The following is a 13,658-nucleotide window of genomic DNA, read 5'->3' as shown; positions in this document are numbered from 1 at the left end:
ACGATCTTACAGATGTATGGAACAAACTTCATCCAATGGCTAAACAGTATACATGGGTAAGAGTCAGTGAAGGCAGTGTACAAGCAGCCAGACTAGACAGAATATACATCAACCAAACTCACATAATAGACTGATCAGAGCACAAATTCCACCAGTAGGTTTTCAGACCACCATCTAGTCACTGTAGATTTCTCTTTACTAACTCGTGCCCATCGCTCTCCATATTGGCACCTCAATGTCCAACTCCTTCAGGACAAGGCTTTCTGTCAGTCATTTTCTCAGTTTTGGACATACTGGAAAATGAGAAAGCAGACTTCGAAAGTCTAGCGCTATGGTGGGATGTGGGGAAGACCCAAATTAAAATTTTGTCAGCAATATAAGTCACATATTGCAGCTGTTGAAGAAGTATTTTGAAGCATTAGAAAGACAAATTAGGGCAATTGGGGATGATATACTAAATAAATGGATAGTAATAAGGAAACATTTGAGAAAGAAGAGAGCATTAGGTAAGTTTTTACATGAAAAAGCAAAGCGTGCACTTATCAAATCAAGAATTTCAACAATTAAAGACATTGATGCCCCAACTCGGGGTTTTTTTCAACCTTGAGAGAAGGGTTAGGGAGATTATCAAATACTGCACATTAAACTTCTTGATGGAACTGTGACCAATAATCCCTCAGAAATGAGGAGACAAGCTGTGGAGTTTTACTCTGAACTGTTTAGAGCCGACACCTGCGATCCTGACTGTACAGCAGAACTACTAGAGGGGCTCCCCCATCTTGAAGAAGCACAATCAGATTCACTGGAGTCCACCATCTCTTTTGAAGAGATGACTGCGCCGGTCCAGCAGCTGAGTTGTGGCGTACATCTGGATTGGATGGCTTCCATCTGAGTTTTATAAACATTTGGACTCTGCTAGGGGAAGACTTGTTTCAAGTCTTTTATGAATGCTTGGACTCGGGGACTCTGCCATCAAGCTCCACAAGAGCGGTCCTACCATTGCTGCCCAAGAAAGGAGATTTGGGCCTGCTCAAGAACTGGAGACCAGTGTCACTTTTGTGTACAGACTATAAAATCTTTGCGAAATGTATTGCAAACAGACTGAAAATGTATATGGACATGGTCATTCATCCCAGTCAGACCTATTGTGTTCTGGACAGACAATAATGGACAACCTGTTCTTGGTTCAGGACATCATTGACTTGTCCAAACTCAGAACTTGGATGTTGGACTTTTCTCCATAGACCAAGAAAAAGCATTTGACAGAGAAGATCACAATTTTGTTTAAAACTTTTGAAGCTTTTGGCTTTAGCCAAAGGTTCTCTCATGGATCAAATTATTATACTCTGGAGCTAGTGTGGTAAAGGTTGGGGGAGGCCTAAGCGACCAGTCCCAGTACAAAGAGACATCAGCAAGGTTGTCCTTTGTCTGGGATGCTTTATGCTCTGGCCATCGAGCCTCTTTTAAGCCATCTCCAACAGAACCTCACAGGATTGACCCTTGCAGAGGGTTCAAACAGTACAATAACCCTATCGGCATATGCAGATGAAATCACAATTTTTATCACTTAACCCAATGATACCCAAATCCTCAAAAAAAAGCTATTTATATGAAAAATCTTCCTCTGCAAGGGTCATTGGTCCAAGTGTGAAGGTCTTCTGCTGGGAGAGTGGAACAGCAGAGAACATCCTTCTTTACCAGCCGGGCTGCAGTGGAGCAGAGAGGGGATGAAGACTCTAGGTGTTTTTCTGGGGAATGACGCCTTCCAAAATAAAAACTGGGAGGGTCTTCTAGAAAAGATCAGTGCCGATTGTCTCATTGGACATGGGTCCAGCCCCAGTTGTCCTACAGGGGGAGGACCTTGGTTGTTAACAACTTGGTCGCCTCTATGCTCTGGCCGACTGACTGTTATTGAACCTCCAGCAGAGCTGATTTCAGTATACAGAAGAAACTGGTGAACTTCTTCTGGGGAGGATTTCACTGGACCAGATCAGCTGTCTTGTACCTACCGGTGTCAGAAGGTGGGCATGGGCTGATTGACCTCTGCAGCCGTATTACATCGTTCAGGCTACAACCGTACAGCGCATGCTGTATAATAAACAACACCTTTGGTCAGAAACTGCATCCATTTTACTTCGTAGAGTGGACTCTCTCTCATATGACAAGCATTTGGTTTTATTAGATCTGGACAATGTGGACATCTCACAGACTTCTCACTTCTATAAGTCGGTCCTCACCGCATGGAAGTCTGTGCTAACATCAAAGAGAGATTGTTTTCAGTTCTTTGGAAGTGTTGGAAATAAACCTCTTTTTTACAACTCGTTCATCCAGTGCAGATTACTGAACTCTGACTGTGTACGCCAGGCTCTGCTTAAAGCTGGCATTAACAGGCTGGTCCATCTGAGGTCTGAGGGACGATGGAAGACAGCTGCAGAACTGAGGTGGGAAACAAAGATCTGTTCCCTTCGGCTGCAGGAGAGGTTGTTAAGAGAAATCATAGATGCTCTACCTGGTCTCTTTAGGGAGGCACTAGGGAGGCAGTCTGAGGAGGGACAGTTCCAGAGAACATCTGATTTCCCACCATTGTCCATCTGTGCTGCAGTGGAAGAGCAGGAGGAAGGAACCGGAGCTCTGCTGTCCTTTAAGACACCTGGACTATCAGATCTTTCCAGCGCATCAAAAAAGAGCCTGTACGCTGTAGCTGTAAAGGTCAACAGAACATCATTGGTCGGTGTCCAGGAGTCGAGGTGGCTTGGTTTGTTGCCTTCAGGGTCATCCCCCAAAGGCAGCTGGAGGTCCCTGTACAAACCTCCCATAGAGAAACGCACTGCGGATCTCCAGTGGAGGGTGGTGCATGGGCCGTGGCTACAAACAGACATGTGGCACATATAGACCCCAGAGCAGGAAGCCAGCGTGTGTTCTGTCAGGACCAGGAGAGCCTACATCATCTATGGCTCGGCTGTCCCAGACTGACTCCACTCTTTCTGCAGCTGGAGGGTTGGCTTCATGAACTGGGACACAAACTTGAAGACAGACTTTTCATTTTTGGCCCAAAATACTGAGCAGCTAGGCGCAGGAATATTTTCTTACTAATTTTTTAATTGGTCAGGCAAAGATGAGTATTTGGCTCACAAGAAGGAACAAAATGAAGGGAACAGGGTCTGTGGATGTGAACTCTATGTTCAAGGGGCTGGTAGCAGCACACCTGAGGATAGAGTTCACATACTACAAAACGATATCTGAGATGGAGGAGTCTGTTTCTGTTGAGGGGTTGGGGATGTACTATGTGTTGTGGATGGGTGTCTCTTACTCTTAATTTTTGAAAAAGAGTAAATGTATTGTAAATATGTAATATGTACAGGGATGGTGGGTATGTATTGGTGTGTTGTGTCTTTTTTTTTTTTTTTTTTTTAAATGTTTTTTAATTTGTAAATGATAATTTGGACCAATAAAGGTTCAGCTAAAGGTCAAAGGTCTCATCTCCTCATTTCTCCCCGTTTCTCCTCTCCTCGTTTCTCCTCTCATTTCTCCTCTCCTCATTTCTTCTTCTCTCTCGTTTCTCCTCTCCTCTCTTCTCCTCCTTTCTCCTCCTTTCTCCTTTCTCCTCTCCTCTCCTCGTTTCTCTTCTCCTCGTTTCTCCTCTCCTCTCCTCGTCTCTCCTCCCTCTCCCGTTTCACCTCTCCTCTTTTCCCCTCTCTCTCGTTTCTCCTCCTCATTTCTCCTAGTTTCTCTCCTCTCCTCGTTTCTCTCCTCCTCTCCCTCCTCTCCTCGTTTCCTCATTTCTCCTCTCCTCTCTTCGTTTCTCTCTCATTTCTCCTCTCCTCTCCTCATTTCTCCTCATTTCTCCTCGTTTCTCTCTCCTCTCTCGTTTCTCTCTCTCCTCTCCTCGTTTCTCCTCTCTCCTCTCCTCGTTTCTCCTCTCCTCTCCTCTCCTCTCCTCTCCTCTCTCTCTCTCTCCTCTCCTCTCCTCTCCTCTCCTCTCCTCTCCTCTCCTCCTTCCATCCCTCCCTCCCTCTCTCCTCTCCTCTCCTCTCCTCTCCTCTCCTCTCCTCTCCTCTCAGGGGAAGGGCCAAACCATCTAAACAGTCTCTTGTGAATGAAGTGAATTGAGACAGAGCTCATTGGCATGCATGAGCAGTTCGCATAAAGTAACTACGCATATCAATCATGGTCTGCGTAACTACGTATTCGACAGGATTCATGACCTTCTGTGGAATTCCTCTGGCAAGATACTGTATGGCGTACACAAAAACACACACGGACGTTGACACATGCATGCACGGACTCGCACATTTCCTACAACAACCCACACCCAGGCGCTCTTTCAACTCTTTCAGCCACAATCACATGCATGCTGCTCAGCACTCTGTCAAGCTGTCAGTGTGGTTTGACACCAGCTCTCCTGTCTCATCATTAGTTTTAGTGAGAGATGTCCTGTCCCCTCAACAAAAACAAACATGCCAGGCAGTGACAAATCAATTAATCAGGCCAGGCATTTGCCGATAGTTATGTTTCACTTACAACTAATGCTCATTGAATGTTTGCGAAAGTTTCCAATAATGCATAAACAACACTTTCAATCAGCATCTGCAAGAACATTTTTGATCAATGAATCATCTCAGCTGGAGAGATTGCTGTCGATGCAGCACTTTTCTTTGAGTCATGATCATCTTTTAAACCGACTGAACTGATGCCCCTCTCAGCAGGACAGAAAACTGTTCCCATGTTTTTCTTTCTTTCTTTTTTTAGGCTATTGATTCCTTTACTATTCTGTTGCATTTTTACAATCCTGCAGTTGTCATGCTGATCCTCATTAGATTTCTTAAGATAGATTTTTTTGTTCTTAGTTTTATTTTGATTTTATCCCCGTAGAGTCTTATCAGAAACCCCCCGCTGTTTAACCAGTCTTTGCTCATTTGGAGTCTTGCCATCCGACAAAGACGTGGATGCAAACTTCTGTTTTTAAGAAGTTCCCTAACACTGTATAGCAAAGTGTACAAACAGGTGATGTTATAGGATAAGTCATACTATGAATTTTGTAAGATCTGCTGGCTTGGTTCGTCTGGTCGGTGTACTGTCTGTGGTGTTTTTGCTGATATGATTCTTCTGTGTCATCGTTGTGAGTAATAGAGAGAGAGAGGCCGGGTGTTTGTGTAGTGTAACAGGTTGAATACTCTTACATCGTTTGCATCATTCCTTTGTTTTGCTGCTCTTTGCTTTGTGTTGTTGACGAGTCTCCCCCCCATTCATCCTCCTCTCTCTTTGGTTCACCTGTCAGACTTGTACCTTTTAAACTGGCTGCATTAATCTTCTTCATGTATGTCTTCGTATAATGAAAATGCGGCTCTACTTCTACTTTACTACCTGTTTTTCCTTTCACCTCTTCTGTTGAACTCATGGATATAATAATTGCTCTCACTGGCCTTAATTCCCCCTCTCAGTCTTTGTCTTTCTGACTTTCTCCTCACCTCTACCATTTACTTTTCCTGCGCCTTCTTTTTTTCGCTCCTGCTTTAAGTTTCTGTCTATCTTAACTTTCCTGCCATTTTTATGTCACCCCCCTTGTTGCCTCTCCCCTCTTCTCTTTCAACATTTTAAGCTCACCTTCTCTGCTCTTTCTTGCTCTCTTTCTCTCCATCCTCCCCCCTTCTCTCTCTCTCGCTCAGCGCCCTTTCTCTAGTCGATCAGACAGTTGAAGCAGCACAAGCTGCCGGAGGCGAGAGCAGACAGAGGAGCCGCTCTGTCCGACCTCCCTCCCTCTCTGGAGAGGCAAACTAATGCCGACACGCCAATAAGCTGTAAGGAGACAATTATTCACCATTTATATCAGCTCTCCGTCTTTGCGAGTTAGCCCAGAACACCTCTGGAGCCTACTTCTGTTACCACATATAGTGTATTGAATAATTTTAATCTTTGCGTTACGTACTCATATTGTTCATTGGTGAACGCAGGGGAAGCTGCAGCCTGGATGCTAAAGTTTTGTTACTGTAAAACTAAGAGCAAGGAGGGTAAATAAGACATGATCAGCCCTCCCACAGCATTGGCCATCAACTTGCCCTTCAGCAAGGCACTTAAACCTTCTTTGCTCTGCTGGAACTGCTAACTGTCCAGTAGACAAAGACAGTAATTATACTAGGTAGCTCCCTGCTCATGAATGTGTGTCACTGAAGGAAGCTGAAGCACAGTGTTTGCTGGAAAAAAATAAAAAATGAAATATATGCAGCTTTAAATGGAAGTTGCTGCTTTCGGTATATATACAATATAGCAGGGTGTATATCATTTATGACAGAAAAGTCTTCTTCATATTACCACCTTTGAATACAATTTAGAGTTATTTGTCATACAGTATGCTTTGATATTATGCATGGTTCGAATATACAATGGTGCAATAAGCTGTTTAAATATACAGCAGATAGTTTCTGTAAAAGTTATAGTTGTGTTTGTAAGTGTAGACGTGTGTGTTTTGCGGTATGGGTTTGACACTTTATTATTGCTCTGCTTGAACAGTAATGGTTGTAACATGTTCAAGACATCTCTGGTAAAATTATAAAGATAAAGTGAATTTTTGGCACAATCCTTAAACAAAACACTGCAGGAGTCCACTTTCTAATAATCACATGCATTTCTGTGACAATGAAACACAAACAGTCATGTAAATGAATACAAAGAGAGGAAAGCATATAAGTAATGGGTATCATCAGAATCACACCACAAATGCATTCCATTTCACATTTCCTTTATCAAAACAACCCTCTCAGAATGCAGTCTAATAAAGATATTCATAGCTAAGGAATTTTTTTTTCTTTTATATTACACTGTATTATACTATTTATAACTTACTATTTTCTGAAGATCCTTTAAAATATGTGCTTTTTGACCCCAAGGCTTATTTTTTTATACTAGGATAGGAAGTGAATATTATGATGTCATTGTAAGAGGGAGAGCTGTTTGTTACATGTGAGTAAATGTACAGACATGAACACACTTACCATTCTTTTATCATTCTCTCTTTTGCTGTTTCTTGAGAGAGGAAACAAATCCAATCGAGTGAAATAAATGTGTTATTAAAATACATAAATGTAAGTGGGACAGGCATACTCGCTGTGTCCCCAATACCTTAAGCTATTAAGGACCTCAACCTATCATATATAAGAAACGTGTTAGTGACAGATCTAGAGAGGTTTTTTTTTTTTTTTTAATCTCTATTTCTGGTGAAAGATCAGGCTTTGCGTGTTATGTCTGATCGAGTTGAAGTTAAGGTGAACAGGCCGCCACTTCCTTCCTGTCCGTTCAATGATAACAGTTGTAGAGCACAGTGAAGATTTGTTCTCCCCGTGAATCGATGCTAATCACATTCATTGTGCTCCCCCGTCCCCAATGCCTCTTGGGGTTTCACACTTCCTCCATGGCCTTTCCTCCCCACCCGCTGGTTCTCTAGCTCTGTCTCTGTCTCTGTCTCTCCCTCCTTCCTCTGTCTCCCCTCATCATAGGGGAGGTGAAGCCATATGAGGCTGCTTGCACGCAAAGCAGCCTCCTCATGGGTCAATGCGGTGCAGATTCAGATGTTAGTCGTTGCCATTGCTGAGATCCCCTACTATGCACCTCTTATGTACTATTTCTGCTGCTGACTTCACAACCTGTTGTGTCTTCAGTGCTGTGAAGCAGGTAGATGTGGAGCTTTTTTTTTTTTTTAAGGTATTTAGGTCAGTGTGATGGTTTGAGATCTGATGTTAATATAAGTGTACATGCAGTGCTGAGTGCTACATATTGTGTTTTAAATGGACAATGACATTTTATTAACCCATAAAGACCCAGTGCTACTTTTATGTCAGTTCCCAAATTCATTTTTCTCTCTATTTACTCTTTCTTAAAGGAGTGATATTTTGATTTTAAAAAAAAAAATGGAATTATACATTTTAAAACATTTCCCTGTGGTCTACATAAACTGTAAATGCTGCGCTTGGGTTTGAATTCTTCATTAATTCAACTCCACAGGTCCATCTTCAGCTCTATTTCTGAGTAATGACACTAGAATGGTCCTTTAAATGCAAATGAGCCACTTCACGCCCACCCCCTCTAGATTGTTGCCTGTACTGCTCTGTCCTGTTCAGCACATGTGTTCGTTAATACAACCAACAACTGAACCATTTTAGGAAATGGACTTGAAGTTTGGACATATTTTCAGTATAGACTACAACTGCTCCTGCTGACAAACAATTATGGTGTATTCGGAGAAGTGTTTGTCAGAAGTTTTGACCTTATATGTGCAAATGTTGTGACGTAGCTAGTTATAGACACAACAAATTAAGAAGGAATTAAAACAGGTTGTGGAAATCCAGTTGATTTTGCCAGAATGAATATAAAGATAACTTTGCACACCTTTGCAACCTTTTGAACTATTACACAAATACACAAATAAATGTACCAAAGACTAATAAATGTGGGTTTAGCAAAATATGACCCCTTTAAATGATTTATCGCCATTTTTTTGTAATATTATTTTCTTTATTTTGTGTTTTTTTAGTGTAAATTGTGTTTTCTTGTATTAAATTTACTGATCATGTAGATGCTCATAAAAGCTCAGATTAAAGTTGAGGGTTATTATATCTGAAACAGAAAAAACTGAAGAAAAAAGCGACTTTTTCAGCAGATATACCATTAACTGAACATAAAAACAAGTGTGTCCATCCACTGTCATTGATCAAACTCCATAGGTTTACTGATGAATCAATGTTTTAGAAGGTGGACAGTGTTTCACATTCACTACAAAGCCTTTGAACATCCAAATGGGTCATATCTGATGAACCGTGAAAAGATGACAAACTGTATTTTACACAAACATAAACACCCTCAATTTTTTTTTCATTGTGTGGTTTTAATGTTGCATTTTTTTAGTCAGTTTTAGCAATATTTTAGCAATTTTGAGATGTCGCATAATAAAATGAGAGTTATAATTTCAATCACAGGTGTCATTATAATTTGTTCCTGCAATTGTTATCAGGGCTGAAAATGTGTTTTGTGAAGTCACAGCAGAGTTGACTGTTTGCCGCCAAAGTCTTTTCAGTCCGTATTTTCATCTAGCTGAACATTTGTGCCCAATTTTTATTATATTCTGCCAAGCTGTTACTGGGATGTCATCTTTTAACGTAATAGGACTTAAGTGATGGACAGACATAAAAAAAATACACCATGGGCATATTTTGAAAAGCTGGAATAATGAGTTTGGGTCATATGTTTAAAAGCAGTCTTAGATCATGCTGACGGTAAAAAACAACCTTCCTGAACATAGTGGGGTGCCTGTCAAAGTATCAGAATCCTTTACAACCCATACTTTATTTATTGATTTACTCTATTTCCTAAACAAAGAGTGCTACAACTGTAGATGATGCAAGTTGAAGACATATCACATTTATCATTTCTATTCACCACTTGCATCATCTCCCATCCCTTAAGTTGATATTGTTATAGTCAGAGCCAGACTGATTACAAGACTATTTTTGATATCTTACACTGTGTGACATGAACCGAACTTCTGCATAAAAACCTTTATCCCAGGGTGAACAATCACTCTTTTTTTTTCCTGTTTTGCACACAGACCCTGCTTTATTGTTGTTAAGAAGAACCCTCATTATTCCAGCTTTATGCGGTTACATTGAACCAAATTAAAGCTGCTATGAAGCTGGCCCACTGTGTCATTTTGCATAGACTGCCTGTGTTCTAGAATCAGGGTGAGACACAGCAGCTTTGGCATTTACTGGGACGTCTTACATACACACTGGAAATACAAGTGTACCAGTGTTGTGTGACCACACTGGCTTCTTAATTTTACAGAAATTTCTGAGAGTATTGTCTGTGTTCCGATAAATTAGATGATAAACTAGAAAAGCACTCGGAGAACGCAGACCTCCGCCAAGGCAGATCAGTGCCCCCCCCCCCCCCCCCCCCCCGAGGTTTTTCTGTCTTTTTGTTTGTCTGTCTGTCTGTGTGCAAGATAATTCAAAAAGTTACGGATGGATTTGGATGAAAATTTCAGGAAATGTTGATACTGGCACAAGGAACAAATGATTACATTTTGGTGGGGATCGGGGGTGGGGGTGGGGGGGTACAGGGGCCCACTGATCTGCCCCCCCCACCCCCACCCCCTCGTCACCACGAAAATGTAATCATTTGTCCCTTGTGCAAGTATTAACATTTCTTGAAATTTTCATCAAAATCCGTGCATAACTTTTTGAGTTATCTTGCTAACAGACAGACAGACAAACCCCGATGAAAACATAACCTCCTTGGCGGAGGTAATTAGTAGAAATACAGTGGTGTCAAAAACTGTTTGTCTCCGTCCTGAGTTCTTATTTTGCGTCACACTTAAATGTTTCAGCTCAAACAAACTGAAATACTAGAAAAGTATCCGGAGACCGCAGACCTCCGCCAAGGTAGATCAGCCCCCCCCGATCACCACCATTTGTTCCTTGTGCCAGTATCAACATTTCCTGAAATTTCATCAAAATCCATCCATACTTTTTCAGTTATCTTGCTAACAGACAAACCCCAGTGAAAACATAACCTTTTGGCAGAGGTAATTAAGAGATTTATTAGCGAACCTAGATATATCACCTCACCTGCAGTTACATACATAACGTGTCATCATGCTGCTTCCTGTGATCCCAACTTTTCCCTTTTACACAAAGGTTCAGTTTCAGTCAGTGACTACCTCCACTGCCAGTTAAAAGATTGAACAACAATATCCTCCCCCTTCTGTGTTTGTACTTTTAATACAGAGTGAAGAGGTGGGATAAGATGCATCATTACTGCCTTAAACAGACCCTGATAGCAGGAAAGACACCACAGTTTCAGTTTCCATTAAATGTTGCTTTCTTCATTGTAACAGTTTGCCTATAACAGCATGCAAAAGTCTTTGTTCATGCAGATGCAGGAGTAATATAATATGTTTATTAACCTTTTATAGGGCACTCATGAAATACTCTGAAATTCAAATTTTAACCGTAGTGCAGGGGTGTCAAACTCATTTTAGTTCAGGGGCCAGATTCAGCTAAATTTCATCTGAAGTGGGCCGAACCAGTAAAATAATAACATAATAATATATAAATGTCAACTCCAAACTTTTCTCTATGTTTTAGAACGAAAAAAGTTAATTTACATTATGAAAAGGTTTACATCTACAAACTATCCTTTCAAAAGACCTGAATAACATGAACAAACTGAAAAAATAGTGTCATTTTAACAATATTATGCCTCAGTTTATCATTTACACATGTACATTATAACTTACAGATCACAGAGGATCTACAAATACACAAAACATTTAATAACAGACAGAATATTGTTAAAATTGTACTTACTTCTCTTAAGATATTTCAGGTTATTCACATTTTTTGCAAAATTATTTTTTGTTTTAGTGTAAATTCATGAAAATATTTACATTTACAAAGAGAAACATTTGAAGTTGTCATTATTTATGTGTCATGATGAAAGTATTTTACTGGTCCTACCCACTTGAGATTGAATTGGTCTGAATGTGGAACCTGAACTAAAAGGATTGTTAATATTTTAGTCTAATTTTTGCATTTCACAAATTCATCCCAAGGGCCGGACTGGACCCCACGGCAGGCCGGATTTGGCCCCCGGGCCACATGTTTGACACCTGTGCCTTAGTGTGTTATTGGAGGACATGAGACATTATTACTTTTGTGAATTTTTTTCAAATTTTATATTGTTACGTAGAAAATCAAGGTCAATGAAGTTACCATATTTGGTTCCTTCCTTTAAAAATACAAAAAAAAAACCAAAACAAAACACTGAAGATGAAAGGAACATGGATTTTAGAACATTAGAACATTAGACCAGCATAAGTGCTGATCCAGACACCTGTCCACATCCACATTATCCTTTTGAACATCATTCCTTACATTAGTACCATTACTTCATGGTACCTAACAAAGCCGGTCCACTCACTGTTCATGCTGAGGTGGACCTTACAGACCCTGTAGACCACATTGGACCTGAGATTGTTGACTCACTGTCCTCACTGTAACTGGTGCTGTTACTGTCACTACTTTGTAATATGTGCGGAAAGGACCAAAAATAGTCACTTGCCTGATAAAGGGTTAATCTGAGTCATCAATACAAGCACTAGTATGACAGATACACCTCTAAAACAATGACCTTTTTCTGCTGCAGAGTTGTTTCTAAATATGTAATGTTTCTCTCCCTCTGTGTCTGTGTGGGTGTGTTTTTATGTGTCTGTCCACATGGATACCTGCCCGGCTGCATGTGTGTGTGTGTGTGTGTGTGTGTGTGTGTATGTGTGTGTCCGTGTGCACAGCTCCTGCCAATGCCCAGATCGTGCACTCAGGCGCAGCATGTAATGTCAAGGATGATAACATCAGTGAGAGAATCTACACCATCAAAGAAGGAGACACACTAGTTCTTCAGTGCATTGTTAAAGGACACCCACGGCCACAGGTAAGCTCTGACACTACCTGCCCGACATGTGCCAAAATTCATGTTACGTAATCTACTGTTTAGAATACGTGATGAAAAGACAGAAGTGGTTTTGCTTCAGTGGTGACTTTCATTTTAGGCGCAGGTTGGTTTGGAGATTGCTCAGGACACTAGGACATGTATGATTATAGTCTTGTCATTATTACCTCTGTAAACAAGCATTTGAGATTTTAGATTACATACATTAACCCTTTCATGCATAGTGGTCACTACAGTGGACAGTTATTCTACAGCTGTTCTCTTGTTTATTCATGGGTTTTGTTGTTTTAGTTGCATATCAGACAACTTTGCTGTTCTTGATAAACCTGATTTACAGTAACATGTTTGAAAGTAAATAACTGCTATTTGTTATAAGACCGTAATTAACAGTTTTCTAAAACAAAACGTTTTTTTTTTCACATTATCTAGATGAAGTGAGTAATAACTAGTATTAAAGTATGCTAAAATGTGAGAAAACATCAGATTAGCTGCTTTAAAAAATATATTTCATAGTTTTCACACAGTATATCATGTTCTGATATTGCATTCTAAATACATGTTTCTTTTTTTCAAAAATTAAATGCATGGTGTCCAGCTGAGTAGGCATTTTTGTAACTCCATAAAAAACAGGTTAATAAAAAAAAAAATTCAATCACATTGTTTTTTTTCATGCCTAAAGAGGAATAAAAACACTCAGAAAAAAAAAATCTTGTCTAAGGACCTCATAATTCATGCATCAAAGGGTTAAAGTTACAATGGGCAGAAAAAAATAATTGGAAATAAACACTGTGATCCTACAGCTTCCTTCCATCTGTCCTGAGCGTAGACTGAATATTAAGACAGACACAGTTTTGGGTGTTTATCCTGCTATGGCAAAGTGAAGACAAAATATCACAATTATAGGGGCTTCCATGTTGTTACTGTGGAGAACCCTGAGCTCTAGCCTGTTGAAGAGAAACAGATGTTGACCAGGTGAAATGATCAATACTAAACCTTCAACAAACAAAACCTCACAGTTAGAGTTCAACCGAGGTGGAAACTGAGCAATATGCTGTACTTTGAATTCTGTACTTCTTGAATGGGTGTATTGGATGCACTTTTTATTTGCCATCTGTTTCTCTTCAGTGTTCGACTGTTGTTGACATGACCTGATAAGCTCT

At 40.4% G+C, this 13,658-nt stretch overlaps 1 protein-coding gene across 2 annotated transcripts in view; it reads left to right on the top strand.

Moving 5' to 3' along the window:
• The window catches only part of mdga1 (MAM domain containing glycosylphosphatidylinositol anchor 1), a 245,884-nt gene that overhangs the window by 57,297 nt on the left and 174,929 nt on the right, over positions 1-13,658 (top strand). For both annotated transcript variants that reach the window (XM_030123136.1, XM_030123127.1), the window contains exon 3: positions 12,341-12,480. In XM_030123136.1, the coding sequence (XP_029978996.1) occupies positions 12,341-12,480 (140 nt within the window). The remainder of the gene's footprint in view (positions 1-12,340; positions 12,481-13,658) is intronic.

The sequence above is a fragment of the Sphaeramia orbicularis genome, chromosome 3 (genome assembly GCF_902148855.1).
Source record: "Sphaeramia orbicularis chromosome 3, fSphaOr1.1, whole genome shotgun sequence".
Lineage (NCBI taxonomy): Eukaryota > Metazoa > Chordata > Actinopteri > Kurtiformes > Apogonidae > Sphaeramia > Sphaeramia orbicularis.
The sequence above is the reverse complement of the archived record's forward strand: the minus strand, read 5'-3'. Positions and strand labels throughout refer to the sequence as shown.